At 40.6% G+C, this 18,950-nt stretch overlaps 1 protein-coding gene across 4 annotated transcripts in view; it reads right to left on the reverse strand.

Annotated features, from left to right (window-relative positions):
• Window positions 1–768: 768 nt before the first annotated feature.
• mettl15 (methyltransferase 15, mitochondrial 12S rRNA N4-cytidine) overlaps window positions 769–18,950 on the reverse strand; it is a 50,929-nt gene continuing 32,747 nt past the window's right edge. For 3 of the 4 annotated variants that reach the window (XM_076729635.1, XM_076729643.1, XM_076729625.1), the window contains 3 exons: window positions 10,029–10,220; window positions 8,537–8,715; window positions 1,344–1,956 (listed from right to left, as the gene is read on the reverse strand). In XM_076729635.1, the coding sequence (XP_076585750.1) occupies window positions 1,538–1,956; window positions 8,537–8,715; window positions 10,029–10,220 (790 nt within the window). In that variant the 3' untranslated portion in view covers window positions 1,344–1,537. Of the gene's footprint in view, window positions 1,957–8,536; window positions 8,716–10,028; window positions 10,221–18,950 lie in introns of all 4 variants that reach the window. The other variant, XM_076729652.1, reaches the window with a different exon arrangement.

An 18,950-nucleotide genomic window follows, 5' to 3' on the forward strand; every position in this document is an offset into this window, starting at 1 on the left:
TACCAGATAAAATGATGGCAGCACGAAAGACCACTAAAAATGTTCAGATTAAACCTTCAGAAAAATACTACTTATTGAGGAATATATTCGCTTCAAAAAGTGGGCATCTCTCCCATGTTTCTTTGTGCTTTTCTATTCATTTGGACACTGTCACGCATCACTGTGAAATGAAGTTGTGAGTAACATTTTCTTTCCCACGTTCACTTCCTGGTGCATAGTTAACAGTGCCATTCAGTCAAGATCTCGTGGCCATAAAATAGAAAAAAAAATATCCATGAGATTAAAAGTCACCACATATTCCATCAGCAGGGACGGTGATTTACATTACCTGACATCCTCTGATGTCAAAAAGGAGGGACATTCAAACCCATGACACGACATCATTTCATATTAGATTAAAACAGCTTATAATTTTAGACACAGTTAAATGTTACTTGCGCCATTTAGTTTCCAAGGTAACGAGAAGGGTATATTTAGAGTGCACTAAACTGAGGAGAAAAAAGTGTTCATAATCTTGATGGAGCTATTACAATTAGTCAAAGTCAAATAGTAAAGATCAAAACACCTCACTTGCTTACAGTTGAAGGTGAGAGATTGCTCAAGAACAGCCCAGCCCATTCACCACCACTTCTGACACTTGCGTCATTCAGTTTTTAGTGGCATAACTGATTCACATGGTACAGTAGAGGTCTCACTTCAGCTATTCATCAAGGGAGATTCAGGGGAAACACAGACGTCAATGGCAGAAGGTGTTTTTTTTTTTTTCTTATATATGTTGAGCTGTTTAGCTGCAATGCAAGAAAATCATACGTTTCAGAAAGCACAGAGAAATAAGAGTTTAACATTTTCACTGGGGATAGGTGTTTTCCTCATTAAAACTCATCAAAGTGTTTAGTATTTAAACTGCACTGTTGGTCATCACAGTGCTGTATCAAACCAAAGGTGTTTGAAATGTAAAAATGGATAAAAGGTTTTCACCAAAGTTGTATTTATTTTATTTTCTATGCACACCTGTCTACAGACTTGTTACAACTGTGTACATTGCAGTGTCGCCAGTTTTTGTTTCACCCGCCACTGAAAACAAACGAAAACAAAATCTGAGCTCCAACTAGCAGGCAATAGTGTTAGATTCATTCGCTCATCCCTGTGCAGTACCCTAACCGACCAGTAGGAGTCACTAATGCAGTAACAACCCTCACTGGCTTCCCACCAGGAAACATGGCTACTTGTGTTGTGAACATATGACCCAGAGGACCTGCTACCAGAATTAAACCCTGCCTCTCTGCTATGGTGGGCATCAGGTAGAAACTGTATTTTTCTTTTTCTGTATTTTTTTTATTTTTCTATGTATTCAAGTACAGAAAATAACTTGCATTTACATTTAAAAAACAACAGCAGACAAATACATTGGACAGTCGTTATGGAACTGTATCTGTCTCTTTGGTTAAATAGTGTAGTAATTGTAAAGAGTTACTCCAAAAAAAAAAAAAAAAAAAACTCATTTTGATGAAAAGTGAGAGTTTCTGTTCTCGCATAATTAACGCCTCAGTGCTGCCCTAAGTTTAGCGGAGCGTCCTCGAGGATTCTCTGATACATCGTTCTTTTCTGGGATGATCACTTTTCTTCGCAGCGGGAGCCAATAAACACTTTCAGAATCTTTTTTTTCCTTCCTGGAGTTTCCTTGCTTCCTCGGGCTGAAGTGATACTGATCAAGATTAGACAAGTCATCTCCTCTGAGGAAACGTTTGACCAGTCTGTCCTCCAGCGAATGAAAGGTGATTACGCACAGACGTCCTCCAGGTCGCAGTGAGGCCCGGGCAGCGCGCAGGCCTGCATGTAGCTCGTTCAGCTCATCATTCACAAAGATACGCAGAGCCTGGAACGTCTTTGTGGCCACATGTGCAGGTCGGTGGAGTCGGTCTTTGCGGGCATAGATGACAGAAGGAGGAAACGACCCTAGAGACAAAGAAATGCTCAGAGTGAGTGGAACTGGATTTAAGTCTAATGTACTGCAACATTTTGCTGTTACTGTATATTTACTGTTAATAATAAAAGCACAAAGAGTAATACGAAACAGCTCAAAGTAAACAGAAAAAAATGTTGGAAGTGTGCGTTAGAGGCTAAAAACTAAAGATTCACATCTTTAAAGAAACATATAAAATGAGATGTAAACATGAGCAAGACTGCAAAGGACCAAAGAAACCAAGAAAGTTGATCGAACCATTTTGAAAACTGATTAATTAGCTGAGTAATTTTTCAAGAATGCCAAACATTTGATGGTTACAGCCTCTTAAATGTGTGGGTTTTCCGTTTTACTTTGTCTTATGTAAATTGGACTGTTGCAACTGTTGTTTTACAGATGAAATGATTAATAGATGAATCAAGAAAATGATCTGCAGATTAATCAGTGATGAAAATCATTAGGAATTACATTCATATTGGAATACAGCAGATGTGGATGAGTGTGTTGCATGTTTGACTTTCATGCCAGAGACTGAAGTTCATAACCAGAGTGATGGAGGCAAACTCAAACAACCATCCATGAATGAACTTATCAGCTGCACACCACCAATCCAAGTCTTGAGTCTTGCGACTCTGAAGACTCTCACGTGACCTAATAACTCATGTACAACCTCAACAACCCAGGTGTTATCAGTTTGTGAACTGCACAAAAGAGGCTGAAATGCCTCAAATCTCCACTGGTCAAGAGGAGAAAGGAGTCTCTTATATGAAATAACACTTTGTTAATCCCCCGTAGTGAAAATTTGGAAAGATTACAACAAGTTAGCCAGGAGTCGAACCTAGAATCTTCTGATCTGTAGTCAGACGCATAATCCATTGTGCCACTAGCCCCATATCATATTTGAGAATAATATAAATCTAGTTGCCTTGGACTTGGTACTTTGTAAGAATGCAATCTCCTGGTTGAGTGAAAATCATCAGACATAGCAGGCTGGTTAAGTATTCTATATGAGGATATGCCACTGTGGACAACTGGAAAGGTGTCTTGGACAACGTGAGGGGAGCAACTATGGAGCTGTAACTGCGGATGAAGCGTCTGTAAAAGTTAGCAAACCCAGGAACCGTTGCTGATCTTTGCGGGTGTCGGGAACTGGCCAGGATGTGAAGGCAGAAACCTTGGCTGGGTCCATCTGGATGCTGTTCTCTGCCACGATGTACCCCAGGATGGAGGCAGAAGGGGCCTAGAACTTGCACTTTTCTGCCTTAAGGAAGAGTGAGTTGTCCAGGAGATGCTGCAGGACAGTCTGGATGTGGTGGACGTGTTCCTCACCGGACTGGGAGGAGATGAGGATGTCATCCAGATAAACGAGCACATAGCGATTCAACATGTTTCTGAGCACGTTGTTTACCAGGGCCTGAAACACAACCATTGGTAAGTCCAAAAGGTGTCACCAGGTACTTGTAGTGGCCTGTGGGTGTGTTGAAGGAGGTCTTCCATTTATTCCCCTCCCGGATGTGAACCAGGTGATAGGTGTTGCGCAGGTATAGCTTTGTGAAGATGGTGGCCCCCTGAAGAAGCTCAAAGGTGGAAGAGATGAGGGGAAGTGGGTAGTGGTTCTTGATGGTGATGTCATTGAGACCCCTGTAGTCAATACATGACCTCAGGATGTGGAACTGGATGGACTCATGGTGGTTTCCGGACAGTGAAGGACTGGAGGGACCCACAGGCTGGCATTCCGTTCTCCCACTCGGCAGTTCCACGCAGGCAAGCCCTCCCTGTCAGGTGATTGATGGTGAAGGCTACCATGGCTTGCTCAGAGGCGACGGTGTGGGGCTACACAACGAAAAGGATGGAGCATTTGGTAAAAAAAAAAAGGAGTTGCAGGTCTCCAGAATTCCAGCGTAGTGTTCAGGAATCCCCACCCAGGGTTCGCAGACAGGAGGAGGTGGAATGGTTGGTGGTGACTGGACTGGAGGTGGCCCCAGAAAAACCGGCTGGGTCAGGATGACGATTACCTGCTGGATCTGTGCAGCTAATGCAGCTAGCCTCTGCTCTTGAGCCGCTGCTGCTGCTTTTCTGGCTGCAGCCGCTGTAGACGCCATCAGAGCCTCATGTTGCTGGAGGATGCCTTTGATCCTCTCAAAGCGATTCTGTGGCGAGAGGGAGCATGCTGGGTCCATGACTGGCCAGACTGTACTATAACAGGTTGGTTTAGGACCCAATTGCAATGCCACCAGTGCACGGAAGTCTCTTTGACTGACTTTGATCTCAGTCGTGACAATGTCCGATTCTGAACTAGTGTCTCTCAAAGTACAAGATGCGGCAAGATCGATGTTCCATTTTCCAATGTTTCTGTCCTATTGAGAGTCCCTTGAAATGTTTGGCAAACCAAACATTCAAAAGTCACGGAAAAGCAGAGGTCCAGGAAGTGCAGGGCAAAACACAGATACTGAAGGCAGAGGTATTTACCGGAGAACAGGAGATCAGGCGAAGTCAAAGGCAGGCAGGTCCAGTAAGGAGAGACCAGTCCGATAACGAACGCTGGAGAGTCTAGCATGATGCAAAGAACAATCTGGCACTGAGAGAGTGTGGGAGACCATCTTAAATACTGGACTGATTGGGAATGAAGATTAGGTGAGTGAACTGGTGACAAGGGGGTGCACAGGTGAACAGATTTAGGAAATAGGATTTGGGTCACTCGGTAGATTGAAGAAATAGTTCCCTACCAAGCTGAATACGTTACTAATGTATGTAATGTAGGTAAAAAGAGCATTTGCAGCCAGAAAATTTCACATCAATCTCAATAAATTAAGGGTTTATCGTGATTGTTGGAACAGCGTAAAGATGAACCAAGATGAATTTGTTGAGTTTTATTTTGTTTCTGTCGAACTGAATGAGTATTGTTTTACGCTGATCTGCAAGGTAAAATTTGCACTTTTGTCAGTGGAGTCCGGTAGCCTTGAAGAGATCGTGTAACGGCTGTTTCTGCTTAGTGGGGAGGTGTGGCCAGGTGCCCATTTGTTTTGGTCTGAGATGCTGGTGCTAGTGCGACATCTAGTGGCAGTGAATGTAATATATAGAACCGTTATTAAATTACGTTCAAAGATAACAAGATGCAGCACAAAAAACAGAGCTTATTGAAAAATATATACAAGCTACTGAAAACGATGGCAAGAGAGCTGCAGCAGGACTGAGTGGCAGGTCCATCAGAGGCTCTGTGTGGAACAGATGGAGGGTGGAGATGGTGTGGATATGGCTGATGTGTCACCAAAATAAGGAGGTAAATGCAGCCAAATGCCTCTCATGATCTCTGAGTTCACTGAATGCCAAGTTCAAATTAAATCTTACTGAGGACAAAAAACAATTTCTGTCTGAGTATTGAGTGCAGTTTCAAAAAATACCAAAATATTGTGGGGTTTTTTTTAATTATTGCACTTAGTCTCGACCTGTTCTCTGTAAAATAAAGGATGATTCCCTCCACAACCTTGCTCTTTAACACTCCTGAACAATTTGCACCTGCCTTATATCTTTTATCTATTACCTACGTCCTCCCTCAACGTGCATGTGCAGTACGGAGAAAGGCATTATTAACTGCAGACATGTAAATATTGTTTGAGATGCCAAGAAAATTGCACTTGCAGGGTTCAGAATGCAAATGTCAATGTGGTCATGAGAGATTAGGACCAAAGGCTGAGAATATAAATTTGCTGCACATTTAAATGATTCCCTTTATATTAATACATGTAAAGAGTTGTGGGGTCCAGCTTGACCAACTTCTAACCACCACACAGACGACAAAAGAACAATTAGACACTTATATAGACCTAAAGAGAAACTGCAATAAATAGAGAAGTGAGTGATGTGGCATTTCTCTCCTCCTGCACTAAACAGCCCAAGGTGTGACTCACACTGCAATCAATACAATGCCTGCACAGCAAGGACCAGCCCTGGTCTGGCCTCACCAAGCCATATACTCTCTCTCTAATTCATCTTTCAAAGGTCCTACAGACAGATCCATGGAGAAAAGAAGAGATTAAGATGTGTACATAAAGGGGAAATCAGGTAGTTAAGAAGGAACCACAAGATTGTGAATGTATTACACAGGACAGAACAAAACAAAACTAGCATCACAAAGCTTTCGCTGTACTCCTTTGTGCCTTGCTGTTATGTCTCATCTTAAGTTGTCATATTTGATGTTTGTAGCATGCCTCAACATAGCCAACATTCCACAATTAGCTATTTGGACAACAACAGTGTTTGATGCTCTGGTGTTACTGGCAGAAAAAAATGGAGGAGTTTGTTCACAACAACAAAATAAATGGAACAGGAGAACATGGACACACAGATGAGATGAGATGATGTATTGGCTCAAGTTGAAGTGAAATGGCATCACCACATATCAGGACACACCAGAAAGTCGTACTGTGTAAGTCTTCATGAAATAGGTGCTACTGCAAGCTTGGTGATGTAGTAACTACTCGTAGGACATGCTAATGCTCGCCAGCCACAACAGTCCACCAGGCTAGTTAGCTGCCACTTAGAAAGCCAGCTAGATATAATCCAATAATCCAACAGCAGAGCAGATTTATATAATATTGGATGGTGCAACAAAGTTAAACTGATGGCTTCCTCCATTTTCGACTGTCCGGCTCTTTTTGTTTTTTTTGCTTTTTTTTGGGTCAGTGCTGGTCATGGATAAGACGCTTTCAAATTGATGAGATGACGCAAAGACCTGTGGCAAAACTGACCAAAGCTGAATCTGCTACAGCTTCATGTGGATTTACATGCATGCTTCTGCAAGCGAATCCACTGATCGTGGATCAGTTTGGTTGCAATAAACTGATTCTGTCTGATATTCACTGTTGCAAAAGCTGGTGTGAGCAGGCCATGAGGCCACGGATGAAAGTCACATAATTCAGATTTGAATATGTTCATGAGAAAACAAAAATATCCTCCAAAAGTACACACCAGCTATTAGCTGATATTAGCTTATCAAAGACATATTGGTATATTCTGCAACTTAGTTCAAGTGACAACATTTATATTCATCAAATATTTAAGACAGAAATCTATACAAAATAAACTGTTGGTAAACCTTGGTAAACAGGGTTTTTTCTAAATGCATTTTAAGTCGGCAGTGATAGCATATATGCTACTGTTGAATTAATTGAAGTAGATCACTGCAAGTTGTGCTGTAACTGTTGCTGTTCTGCGTGGAAGTAAACGTTAAACGGCTTGGTGGCATCTCTAAATCAATGCATCCGTGTCCTTCCCACTGGCTACTCAAAACACACAAATACACACACGCACACACACAAAAACTAGGGACGCAAAAGCAATGAACTGGTGATGAACTAGAATTAGGTTTAGAAACATGTCACACGCTCATCCACCACCCTAACCTTCACACACTCTCATCTCACAATACAACATGAACTGGACATTGTCTCGCAGAATCGTCCAACATCAACGAACCTGGTTGGGACGTTCTATACCCAAAGTCTACTGGTACAGATAGATTTGGAATTAATATACATAATGTAATAGCTCAAAGACAATACAGCTCCAAAGCCCTGCTCATCCACACAGCCATGCTTCTGTATATGACTAAATGCAGTATTTTTATGCTCCTGTCATTAATCAGATTAGTCAGATTAATCAAATAACATGGACACCCAGTCGATATCAATGCAAACACATTATTGACTGCACTATTTCTTTTTTTTCATTTAGAAAATTCAGCATTTGGAATGACTCTCTGCTGCTGTACAATATTATGATGTCTCAATATGCACACATGCATATAAGCCTTCGTCATTTCTCTTGTGACTGTAAATTTGTTCCGGTCAGCATCACTGTCACAATCATAGAGCCCCGCTGGAACTTTCTTAAATCAAGACCTCTCTGATTTTTCTGAATAAACATTGGTAGTGACTCGCTTTGCTCTTCAAAAAAGATTACACAGCTGCTCTTACTCACACCTGTTCTCCCAGGGTGACACTGACGCACATACTGCTCTGTGCAATAACTATTGAAACAACATCTCGCTCGTTCAGCAGCTCAAATCTGGAGGCATAAGGCTCAAAAAAACAAAAACAAAAAAACCCAAAAACAATCAGCGAAGACAAACAATGTAATCCCAGCTTTATGCACGAGTGTGTCGTGTGTGTGTGAGCGTATGTGGGTGTTTGCATTTGTGTCAGGTGTCTGTGCATATTTGTGAGCGGAGAAACGGGGGAAATGAGGAGAAAAAAAGAAAGCCAAAAAGACAATGTGGAGAGAGCGAGAGATGGGTTACTGTATGTGAGACAATGTTTGTTTTCAAGGCATCAGCCACATTCTGTTCCAGCAGCCTCCAGCTCTGTCTTTGTCTCAACTTTAAAGGAAGGTGTGGAAGAAAGGCACCCAAAACAGAGCCAGGAGAGAGGAAGATGACTGAGGTCACACTCCACGGAATTTTCTGAGACAAATACGACCCACCGGCAGACAGCCTTAATAACTCTAGTCGTGTTTTATTTTCCCTTACAGCCTCCAGAATGCTGCGGGGAATTAATCAGGACAGTGTCGAGCTACCTGCCACCACGCCGGCCAGCTGCTGTGTCCGAGTGATGGGGTTGACACGGCGTGCCTCCACAATGGCTGAAGCTATTTTCCTGGCGTGTCTTTCTTCCCCGTATGCAGTGAGGATGGATGCAAGAGCCTGTTGATCTAAGGTATTCACAACGTCAGCAGCGCAGGGCATGTCGGGGTACCTACGCACAAAGAGAAGCCCAATTAAGCTGCTTGACGTCACGTCCTTGCTGACAGTGGCGAATCCTGACAACTCTGAGATACAGCTGAAACCCTTTATGGCTGACAGTTATGAAAAGAATGACTATGAGGGAATGAAAAGAGAAATGCAGCTTGTGCAGCAGCTTATTATTCTTAGCAGGCTGCATTGCACATTATAATGACATTTTAAAGGCATTCGGAAATATTTCTGAAAACACAAGGAGCATTACAATGCAATGCATAGTATGTACGGTATATAAACACACACACATATATACACACATGCATATTTCTATATCTATCTATGTATATATATATATATATATATACGTGTGTGTGTGTGTGTACATGCATATACACACACATATTTGTAAATATATACATATATATATACACACACACACACACACACACACACAGATACAGATTTAGGCTTGATAAATAATAGATTTTTCTACTACATACACACATAACTAAAACTAACATTTTTGGGGAGGATATATTAAATTTGGTTATTAAAGAATAGCAACCAAGATATGCACGTGAGGACGTTTTATGGTTGGAAAATAAACTTGTCAGTGCTCTCTGGTGGACAAACTCGGAAACAGTGACATTCTTTCTTAATTAATTTATCTTTAGCATTTTTGTACTGCAATTTCCTGTTACTTAGTGGCCAGTATCTACACCCACACTGATACATCTGGAATATGCTTATATTGGATGTCCGTCTCTTCTTCAAAGTCCCAATCTTCACTGGGTTTGTGTGTAAATTCCCAAAAAACACAATGGTGAAAGAGCAAATTATTTATGTAAATTCAACGATCCATGATAAAATTATAACACACTTAGCTGTGTAACTTTTCATACTTCTATCTACCCTGCCGAAATTAAAATGCTACTTCAATCTCTCTTAGGCATTTATGTTTTTCAAGTCAATAGGCCCATTAGCAACAAATCCTCCAAAACAACCCATATGACCATTATAGTATGGTGAGGAAATGACTGTGGTCTTGTTCAGTTTAGGGAAAGACCGCCTTCCTTTTTGCAGCCATATAACGTCACTCTTCTTCCTTTAATACTTAGAAAGGACAGCTGTATTCCTGTGAGGCCAATACTGGTCAATGATATTGGCAGCATTTTGGCAGTGCCCCTTTTTTATTCGCTGCACTTTGACATTACTGCTCCAATGAGTACTGAAGCAATTTCAAGGAACCAGTGACTGATTATCCAGCACCTGCCACCATTATTTATTCATTAGGAAAATGAAGTCCAGTGTTTTTTGCAAAGTTCTCACCTCTCTCCATCCATTCTCATATCCAAGGGTCCATCCTTGCTGATGCAGAAGCCCCTCTCGGCCTGATCCATCTGCATGGAGGAGCAACCAGCATCCAACAGGACAGCATCAATGCTGCCTGGCTTAATGTTCATGTTAGACAGCAGGACTTCAAGCTCGCTGAATCGGCCAAGCAATGGTTTCACGTGACCACTGAAGAAAGGATGAAGGCAAAGGTGATCCATATGGCAATTAGACATTTGTACAAATACATGTGACACAACAAACTGGCCTTTTATTATTTTGCTTAAAATATCATTGTCATTCACGCCTCTGAATGATAAACAAGGTATGAAATTAATTTAAAAAAAGAACAATGGAAAAACACACAAGCTTTATTTTTGTTTTTTGGTTTATCAGTTGAATAAGTTACATTTGAATTCAATAAACTAGTTGGCTAGAGGGAACAGGTTGAATAAAAACACAGCGAAAAGGCAAAAGAGAACTAGGAAAACAATATTTTCACAAAAATACACAACATACACAGTAACATAGGGCTGCAATAAAGACTATGGTTCAAAGAGATTAGAGACAGTTGAAATAAAAGACATGTTAATGATAATGTCGACTCTTGAGAAGAAAATGCCTTCATACATGTTTAAATTGCAGAGAGAACAAAGTGTTTTTAATATTGGATTGAACTGTGCTCCGTATTTTACAAAAAGATCTTCAGCATTAATTATTCTTCAAAGACAATAAAGAGGAGCTCCTGAGTAATGGCTCTGGTAACACGCTCAGGTGTTAGAGAGTTATTCCTTGATAAAATAATACAGTGAAGGAGGAAGAAGGGAGTTATGTAGCTGATAGTTCAGAATGGCTCCCTTTCTTTAAGAGTACCACTCAGGAGCTGTAAAGGTAAGTCAAGGTGTTAGATTGTGATGAAGCTACGTGGTGGTGAGTCCAGGGAGGGTTTCAGAATCTTGAGCACTTAATTGTGGAGTTTATCGACTGGTTCAATAAGTTCTGGGAGGAGACCAATTTGGCAGACAACAGTAATGTTTCAAAAGTATAACTACATGAAGATATGTATTTAAAGAAATGTGTGGATGCAGCATGGGTCGGACAATAAGGTGAATCTTGAATCTTGTATGGTGTGCCCTAATCTGACATAACATTTCCTCTGTAACTGAAAATACATAGGCTTTATCTGAAATCTGAATGCTTGGGCCAGACAAGTAGATTACTGTGTCATCAGCATAAAGAAGAAAGAAATTGTTTACAGCAGGAAAGTTGTTAATGTAAAGCAGGAAAAGCAGAGGCCTGGAAATGTCAGTATCACACTGGAGAAAGAGATTACATGACACATTTTTGAGACCATCGTTAACACTGAAGCGGGATTAAAATGTGTCAAACACTTTCAAAGACCAGTATATTTCGCACCATTGACATCACCTTTATTAAAGGAGGTTCATTGTTTGTTTCATTTGTTCAATAAGTATAGCTGTCCATTCATTTCAATGAAAATAATGATGAAATTCAATAAGTTTTGTGAAGTACTTTTGACAAATAAAGAATAAATAAGACAATAAAATTGGTCTAATGTGAAACCAGGGTTGGGCATCAGCTTTAAAAGGCTCAAAATGATATAGATCAGAGCAGGAGCCACATATGCTCCAAGTTACCGTTATTGACAATACACATATCAAACAGATCTCAGGGGTGATGGGGTTACTGCACCACAATTTTCTACACCTTCACAGTTCACAGTTCATTTATTTGAATGGTTCCTCTGTATTCAGCCACTGTGTGTGTGTGTGTGTGTGTGTGTGTGTGTGTGTGTGTGTGTGTGTGTGTGTGTGTGTGTGAGAGAGTCGTGGGGTGGGGGTCTGGGGGTTTGGATGGGGATGGGGGGGTAACATGTAAAGCACTTTGTGCTACATTGTCTGTATGAAAAGTGCTCTATAAATAAGATTGATTGATTGATTGAACTTTACCCTCCACACTTCCTGTCCACTTCTTACCACTGATTGTCTCATCATGCTGCTCTGGAGGGATATGTCACTGCTGGCATCTCTACATTTGTTTATCCACTGTCTTTACCCTCTCTCTTTTTGTTCAATAATGTATTTGTAAAGAATAAAAAAAACAGAGCAAAATTCAACAAACACAACACGTTCAAAAACAAAAAAAAACCTGGAGGATTATTTTCCAAATCAAATGAACCATACAATCAAACTGGAAGCCAATGATATTAATTTATATTATGAAAGAACCAGAAAATAACCAGAAAATCTATTTTCATTACTTCCTATTGTATCAATTTTTTCCTCAAAGACATTTCACGTCTTAATGTAAGTGTGATGAAACTTTTTTCTACATTTCTTCTAATTACTAACAATGAAATGTCTGAGTTTGGTCATCATGTCAGCCTTGTCCTGTGTGGCACAAGTTCTAAATAAGGTTTTGGTGGGGAAAACAGTTGCTTCTCATAGAAAATGAATGGAAGACAGCAGCTTCATCCAGTTTGCCATGTTCTGGGTGTTTTTACTCATTTACACCTGGAAGCTGCCCAGTACAACCACAGTCTGATGTGCTGCCCACTGAGAGGCCCCACTGGAGCAGTTTGGGGGTTAGGAGCTGTGCTCAAGGGCACCTTCGTCTGTGCAATTACGAAGGTAATGAGGGAGTGGAAAGCACTGCTCTTTTTCTTTCTCTAACCACAACAACTGCTCCTGAATGGGAATGCTAAGTCGCCTCTTCAATTTATGGGAAACAGTATTTCCCATAAATTGACTGTTTTCCATATAGTATGTTTACAGTATCATACATACATGGTAGAGAAACAAGAGCCACGCTCAACATCAGGCAAGTCAAGGTTATTTTAAGCAGACATGTTCGTGGGGAGACCATGTGAAGTATACCCCAATCAGCCACAACATTAAAACCACGGACAGGTGAAGTGGATAACATTGATTATCTCGTTAAACTGCAATGTTCTCTTCAGAAACCTTGGGTCCTGGTTTCATGTGGATGTTTCTTTGACATGTACCACCCATCTAAACACGGCTGCAGCCCAATTACAACCCCTCATGGCAACGGCATTCATTGATGCCAGTGGGCCCCCCAAGCACGACACTGTGCACCACCACCCTTATAAAATCTGTTCAAAAACGGCTCAAGAAACAACATCCATGAAGGCCCCACGTTGCAGCCCACAGGACCCAAAGGATCGGCACCAGCATGTTGGTGCACGTTGGCAGACACCACTGGACACCCCCAGAGCCCTTGTGTCCATGTTTTGACAGGTCATAGTTGCCTTGGTGGCCCGAGGGGGGCCCAGACAGCATGAGGCAGGTGGTTTTAATACCGTGGCTGATTGGTGTACAATTCAATGGAGACCAACAATCACTAGTGTAGCTTTCCAGTCAACATTACAAAACCAAATCTGGTATTTCCTTGGAAGCAGACTAACTGTCTTAGCTGGCCTACTGAGATCCTTCCCTGTCACCAACAGAGCAAGACCATGTGTACTCAGTCACTTCCTCATGCACGAGTGGTGAGATCCTCCAGCCACACTCATGCATTTTTCATGTGACCTTTTAACATTGTGTGAACAAAGATGATGGCAGAAGAGAGCAACAGGAGTTAGCATCTATACATTACGAGCAAAAGGTCTTCTGCAGCCTTCCCCACCCGTCTGGTTCCCAGATATGAAGACAGGTTTTTAGAGAAGTTATTACTTCATACAAAAACACAAAACATTCAAACAAAAGTGACCAAAAATATTAGTTGTTTTTTCAAAGTCACAAACAACTGACAGCACTCTCCTTATCCAACAGACAGTGTGTGAGCAACATGACATTAACATGGATTTCTAAGTGGTTTTAAAAGTTATACGTCTTGAGACCTCAATATGGGACCTACCAAAAAGAGTAACTCCTGCTTTAGCTGTCATGAGGGATACATGACTGTTGACATGACACTAGGACAATTAAAACATTTCCTAGAGCTACGTGTCATCCAACTTGAGTTTTGATGGCTCTGCTATTGATTGTCCCTCATTTAATAGCATGCATTTTCAGTTTGCCTACTTTCAAAAGAAGCATTAATAATTAATAAAATAAGCATAAATAAGCGTTTTCACTATGTCTAGCCATTCACTAATGATGACACATTTGTAAGTTTTGCAGAGCCAAGTCATGGTTCTTTTTACATTCTGTGGACTGAATTTATGATGGACGGGTTTCAATGTTTGGAAGAGAGGGGTAACAATAGCAAAGTGTATTAAAATATTTGGATAATATGCCCTAAATTTGCAGTGTTTCTCTTCAAAGCTGCTGCTCTGCCATTGACAGTGCAGTCAACTTCATTATTACTGTCAATTAAAGCAACTTCAGCTATTAGCTTTTGTTCTCATGGCTCTGTTCATTTCTTGAAAATACCCCCTTGATAAATAATAGTTTAAGGTGCTTTAAAACAACTTAATAGTCAAATTTCTTCATTTTAACCATTTACTGAAAGATTTACTTTTTCAAAAATACAAAAAATGAAAAATGGTGAACCAGTAAACAAATAGGTTAAGCACTGTAAGAAAAATAATCGAAGACTAGCGAACTCTCGGGCTACGTAGCTTCAACTAAATTAATTAACTAAGATGCTATTCCTTAGCAAATTAAATACAGCAAAATACTCATCTTTTAATATTTCTGTATTGCAAAGCTCTAACAGCTTTTGTAAACAACGGTGCCTGGTTTTGTTTTAACCTTAGTGTTACCATTAGCTAGCACGGGCTAGCTGTGATCAGATGGTCTTCTTCCTGTGAAAATGAAGTCTCTGCTCTTAAATGTATGCAATGCACTTTCAAATGCTTCATTAAATCTGATGTCTCACACATCTCTGAAGCAACAAGGAATCTGTGCACATAGATTGAGTCACTGCTCTCAACACATGAATCTCCATCTGGAGGAGAAGGATTGTTGAATTTAGTCTATGCCTTCCATGTGTAAGCTAGACCGCAATATCCACGTCTCCAACCTCCTGTTGTATGACAAAGGGCACATATTTTGGGAGCACAGGTGCACCTTGATATGAACTTTAGCGTGAGCGTCTGTAAAACTAGTTACAAAATGCAACGGCTGCAGACAGGAGCCCTGCACAGGTTTCTATTGCCATTAGTTGCCAAGTGCCTGCTGCCTTATTGCTCCTATATAGTATTCAAGTTCATTTGTAGTAAAGTAGCACCAAAAGCACCACAAACCTACTTTAATTACAGCTTGAATGACAAAAAAACAACAAAAAAAACACAATAGTTGCATTAGTACAAATGCTTATTTTCAAGATAATACGGGTGTGTCAATAAGAGAACTGATACCAAGCAGCATCAGTATTAACATAGGTATCAATAAAACAAAAGTGTCCATACGATTCCTTTCTGAGATATTTTATTATATTTTAAACATGCCCCTTTTGTGCACACCACACTGACTCCATGTTCCTCAAGATTAACTAGGGGCATTCAAGGAAAGAACACAAATTGGCAGGTCCTCTATTTCAAAACCCACTGAAGACAAAATGGCAAGGGAGCATCTCACCCACGCTGCCAGGGCCTTTCTATGCTTTGCTGTTGTTATTCACTATCCTGCACAGTGATTGATTTGTTGAAAAATCTATAGTAAAGGCTTTGTTGTTCTCTCCCATCACCTGCGCAATCCCTTTCTGCTACTGCCTCCTCAGTAGCACTCTACCCACCGTCTCCAATTCCTAATTTTTTTAGCGATGCAAAGTTGCAGTATAAACTGTCTTTCAAAGTTTAAAATTTTTTTTAATTGGTTTTAGAGAGTTTTAGCCATTCTGGACTCTAGTTGTGGCCATTTTCTCAAACAGCTGGAGGTCAAGCAGTGTTGTGCTGATGATTTTTATTGTTGCCCCAAAGCTAGTTGCTAACCTTGTTCAGTTTGTTGCTGCAAAAGTAGCAGTTTGTCAGAGCTCCTTCCCACTGTTGGGAACAGTGAGACTGAATTGAACCGTAAATGTGCAACCATGAAGCCAAAACAAGGAGCTAAAGGCGGCTCAAAAGCTCTGTAGGGTATTGCATCCTAATTCTGAGTACTTCCAGTTTTAGGAAATAATTTTAGAAATAACAGTTTTTTTCTTTATAGACTTGTCTTGTACTTCATTTTCAAAAAACACAAACATAAATGACACTTCCAATTCCATTATTCTCACACAGGTAGAAGACTGTGACGAGGTTAATGCGGTCGACTTTTCTAAATTAAAAAAGATGCGTGCTCTCACAGACTTTTATTTCTATTTTCCTGCTCAGTCAGAAAGTGACCTTCATCCACAACACTTAGCCTAAATGCTGATTATGTTGTACATTTAATTTAGTGGAGTAAGAGCCAAAAAATAGTGTCTGCTAACCTGTCTGTTCCTAGTGTTTTCCCTTTCCCCTTCCTGTTATTTGTCTGTCTGTCCCTCTTCTGTCTAAGGCTGGGCGTGGTCTCCTCCACTCTCTCCTGTCTCTTGCCAGTGGTATATAAGTCCGGCTTTCTTCACCTCTGGTTGCCAGTTTGCCCTGATTCCATCTGTGTCAAGTGACAATCGTTAATAGTTAAATCTAGCCTAATGCTACTGAGCTTTCATTTTCTCTACCCGCAGTTGTTTTTTCTTGTTCGGCTCATCAAGACATCGCCTGTGTTAAGGCTTAGCACAGTAACTGGCAAAAGAGGGTTGAAGAGCAGCATGTTAGGCACAAGTTTAGCTTCAGCCTGAGCAGGAACTCATGGCTTTATATGAAGGTAGCTTTAGGAGTTTAGGTGAAGTATTGCTACTCGATGTAAGGAGGCAGTGTTGCCTTCCAATAACTGGGCAGGGCTGACAAAAAAAATCACTGACTGATACCTTAACTTTAAATCTAAGAGACCACTGCCTTTTTTATTATATTTGTAGAAATCATTTTATACACAAACAACAATTTGAAGTGTAGAATTTTTAAGTCTTGTCATAGCTAGCTACGATACAACACTGAAAGCTCTGTCATGCTAATCAAAGGCTTGCAATCTTCTGCATTTCAATTATGTAGGAATTTCTTCCTCAAATTGCTTTTTAATTTGGAATTGAAGATTCTGAGGTCTGTGTGTCCGCCCACACACAGGTGATGAACATACCTTCCACCACACACTGCGACTTCTCCATGTGTTTGCAAGCCACTGAAGGATTTAAAAATATGCAAAACAGTTACATAACATTTCTAAATTATTAACTTCTTTATGTGGCTTAGACACAGAGTTGGAGATATAAATGCCTTATGTAAGGTCTTATATTATTAAAGAGGACAAGTTTCAGTGGTGTACGTGCTGAGGTCCAAGTGTGGGCTCATAATTGCTTAAGAGATCTGAGCTATTTATAGTCGTAGCACCCCACAACATTGACATCATGCAAATTTTTGTTATTCTGGCATCTCACTGGATCACCCTTACACTGAATATGATTTTCCAAAAGCTCACAGAGAGACAGCTTTGCACATTGAATCATGGGATATGTGACATGCCAGCAACAAAGACGAAGAGTCAGCGCTGATGATACTAGTGTAAGAGAATGGTGAGGCAGACCATTACATTTCCCATTTGGGCTCTACCATCCTCTCCACCACGTGCCAAGTAAAAGTTATGAGTTTAAATAAAGTTGAATTCTCATCGTATTTTGTAGCCACGCTAACGGTGATGGAAAGGTTGGTCAGTCGGTTGTTAGTCCACCATTGAGTGTCTAACTATTTAAAATTATTCAATTATTATTATTATTATTACCAAATGACCTAACAACTCTTTGATGGATCACAGTGACATCTGGCACAGATATCACGGATGAATCTGAATGACTTGGCTGACTTTTCCCATCATCCTCAGCTGTACTGTGTTTAGCGAATTAGCCATTAGATAACTCTCAAAGTGCGTTAAGACACAAAGCAATGGAAAAATTTCACCACGTGTCTTTCACACAAATTTGAACGCTGGACAGTTCGTGTGGATTTGCCCCAAATAGCCAACATAACGACTGTACGAATGCTAGCTTTAAGCTAGCTGGAAACACATTTGTTTTGATGCACCCGATGAGTGTGAGGAGTTATTTCTCTCCACTCTGACCAATCAGAGCAGACTGTGCTTTTTGGGATGTGGTCCTCTGGCAAGACTGGATCTAAAACGGAGCATTTCAGGCCGAGAAAATACGGGCGCTGCTGCAGTGAACAGTATGAGAAAATACATGTAAAATCATGTAAATTGTGTAAAAAACATGTAAATCTATTCTGGTAGACAGCTAAAATAAAAGCATGAACCTGAAAATGAGTTTTATATGGGCTCTGTTTTTCATGGAACCTATTTGTCAACACGTATTCCATCACACTTAACACACACACTCACATTCACTTGTTCTTATCCATCTGGAATAAGAGTACATTCAGTGAGGACATCAGGAACTTTCACAGCAGCCTCAGTTTGAGCGCATGCTCGTTCAACACGATGCTGCCTCTTCACAAATCAAGCCTGAAATATTCCCTTGTGTTGACCTGCTCCGTTCCTTTACCTGCGTCACTGAAGCCTAAGACAAGATGCTGATTGATTGCTTTCAGCAGGGGAGCAGTGATGAAAATATCTACAGTCCAGTGAAGAAAAAAAAAGAAAGAAAAAGGCTCCAAACACAGAACCAACACACACAGACTCGTCTTTAAAAATGCATTTTTTTTCTCAATTTCAATTTGAGCGACCTCAGTTGACCCAAAGAAGGGTACAAAAAAACCTCCCTGTGACTTATTTATTTACTATTACAGCTACAGGAAAAATGTGAATTTGTCACTAAATGTATGTTAATTTGCTTGTGGTCTTGCCACATCGTCTCCTAGAAATGACTTTTAAATGCTTCCCTGCTGTTTCTCCACTTTACTTTTTA

This window comes from Chaetodon auriga, chromosome 1 (genome assembly GCF_051107435.1).
Source record: "Chaetodon auriga isolate fChaAug3 chromosome 1, fChaAug3.hap1, whole genome shotgun sequence".
NCBI classification, from domain to species: Eukaryota; Metazoa; Chordata; class Actinopteri; order Chaetodontiformes; family Chaetodontidae; genus Chaetodon; species Chaetodon auriga.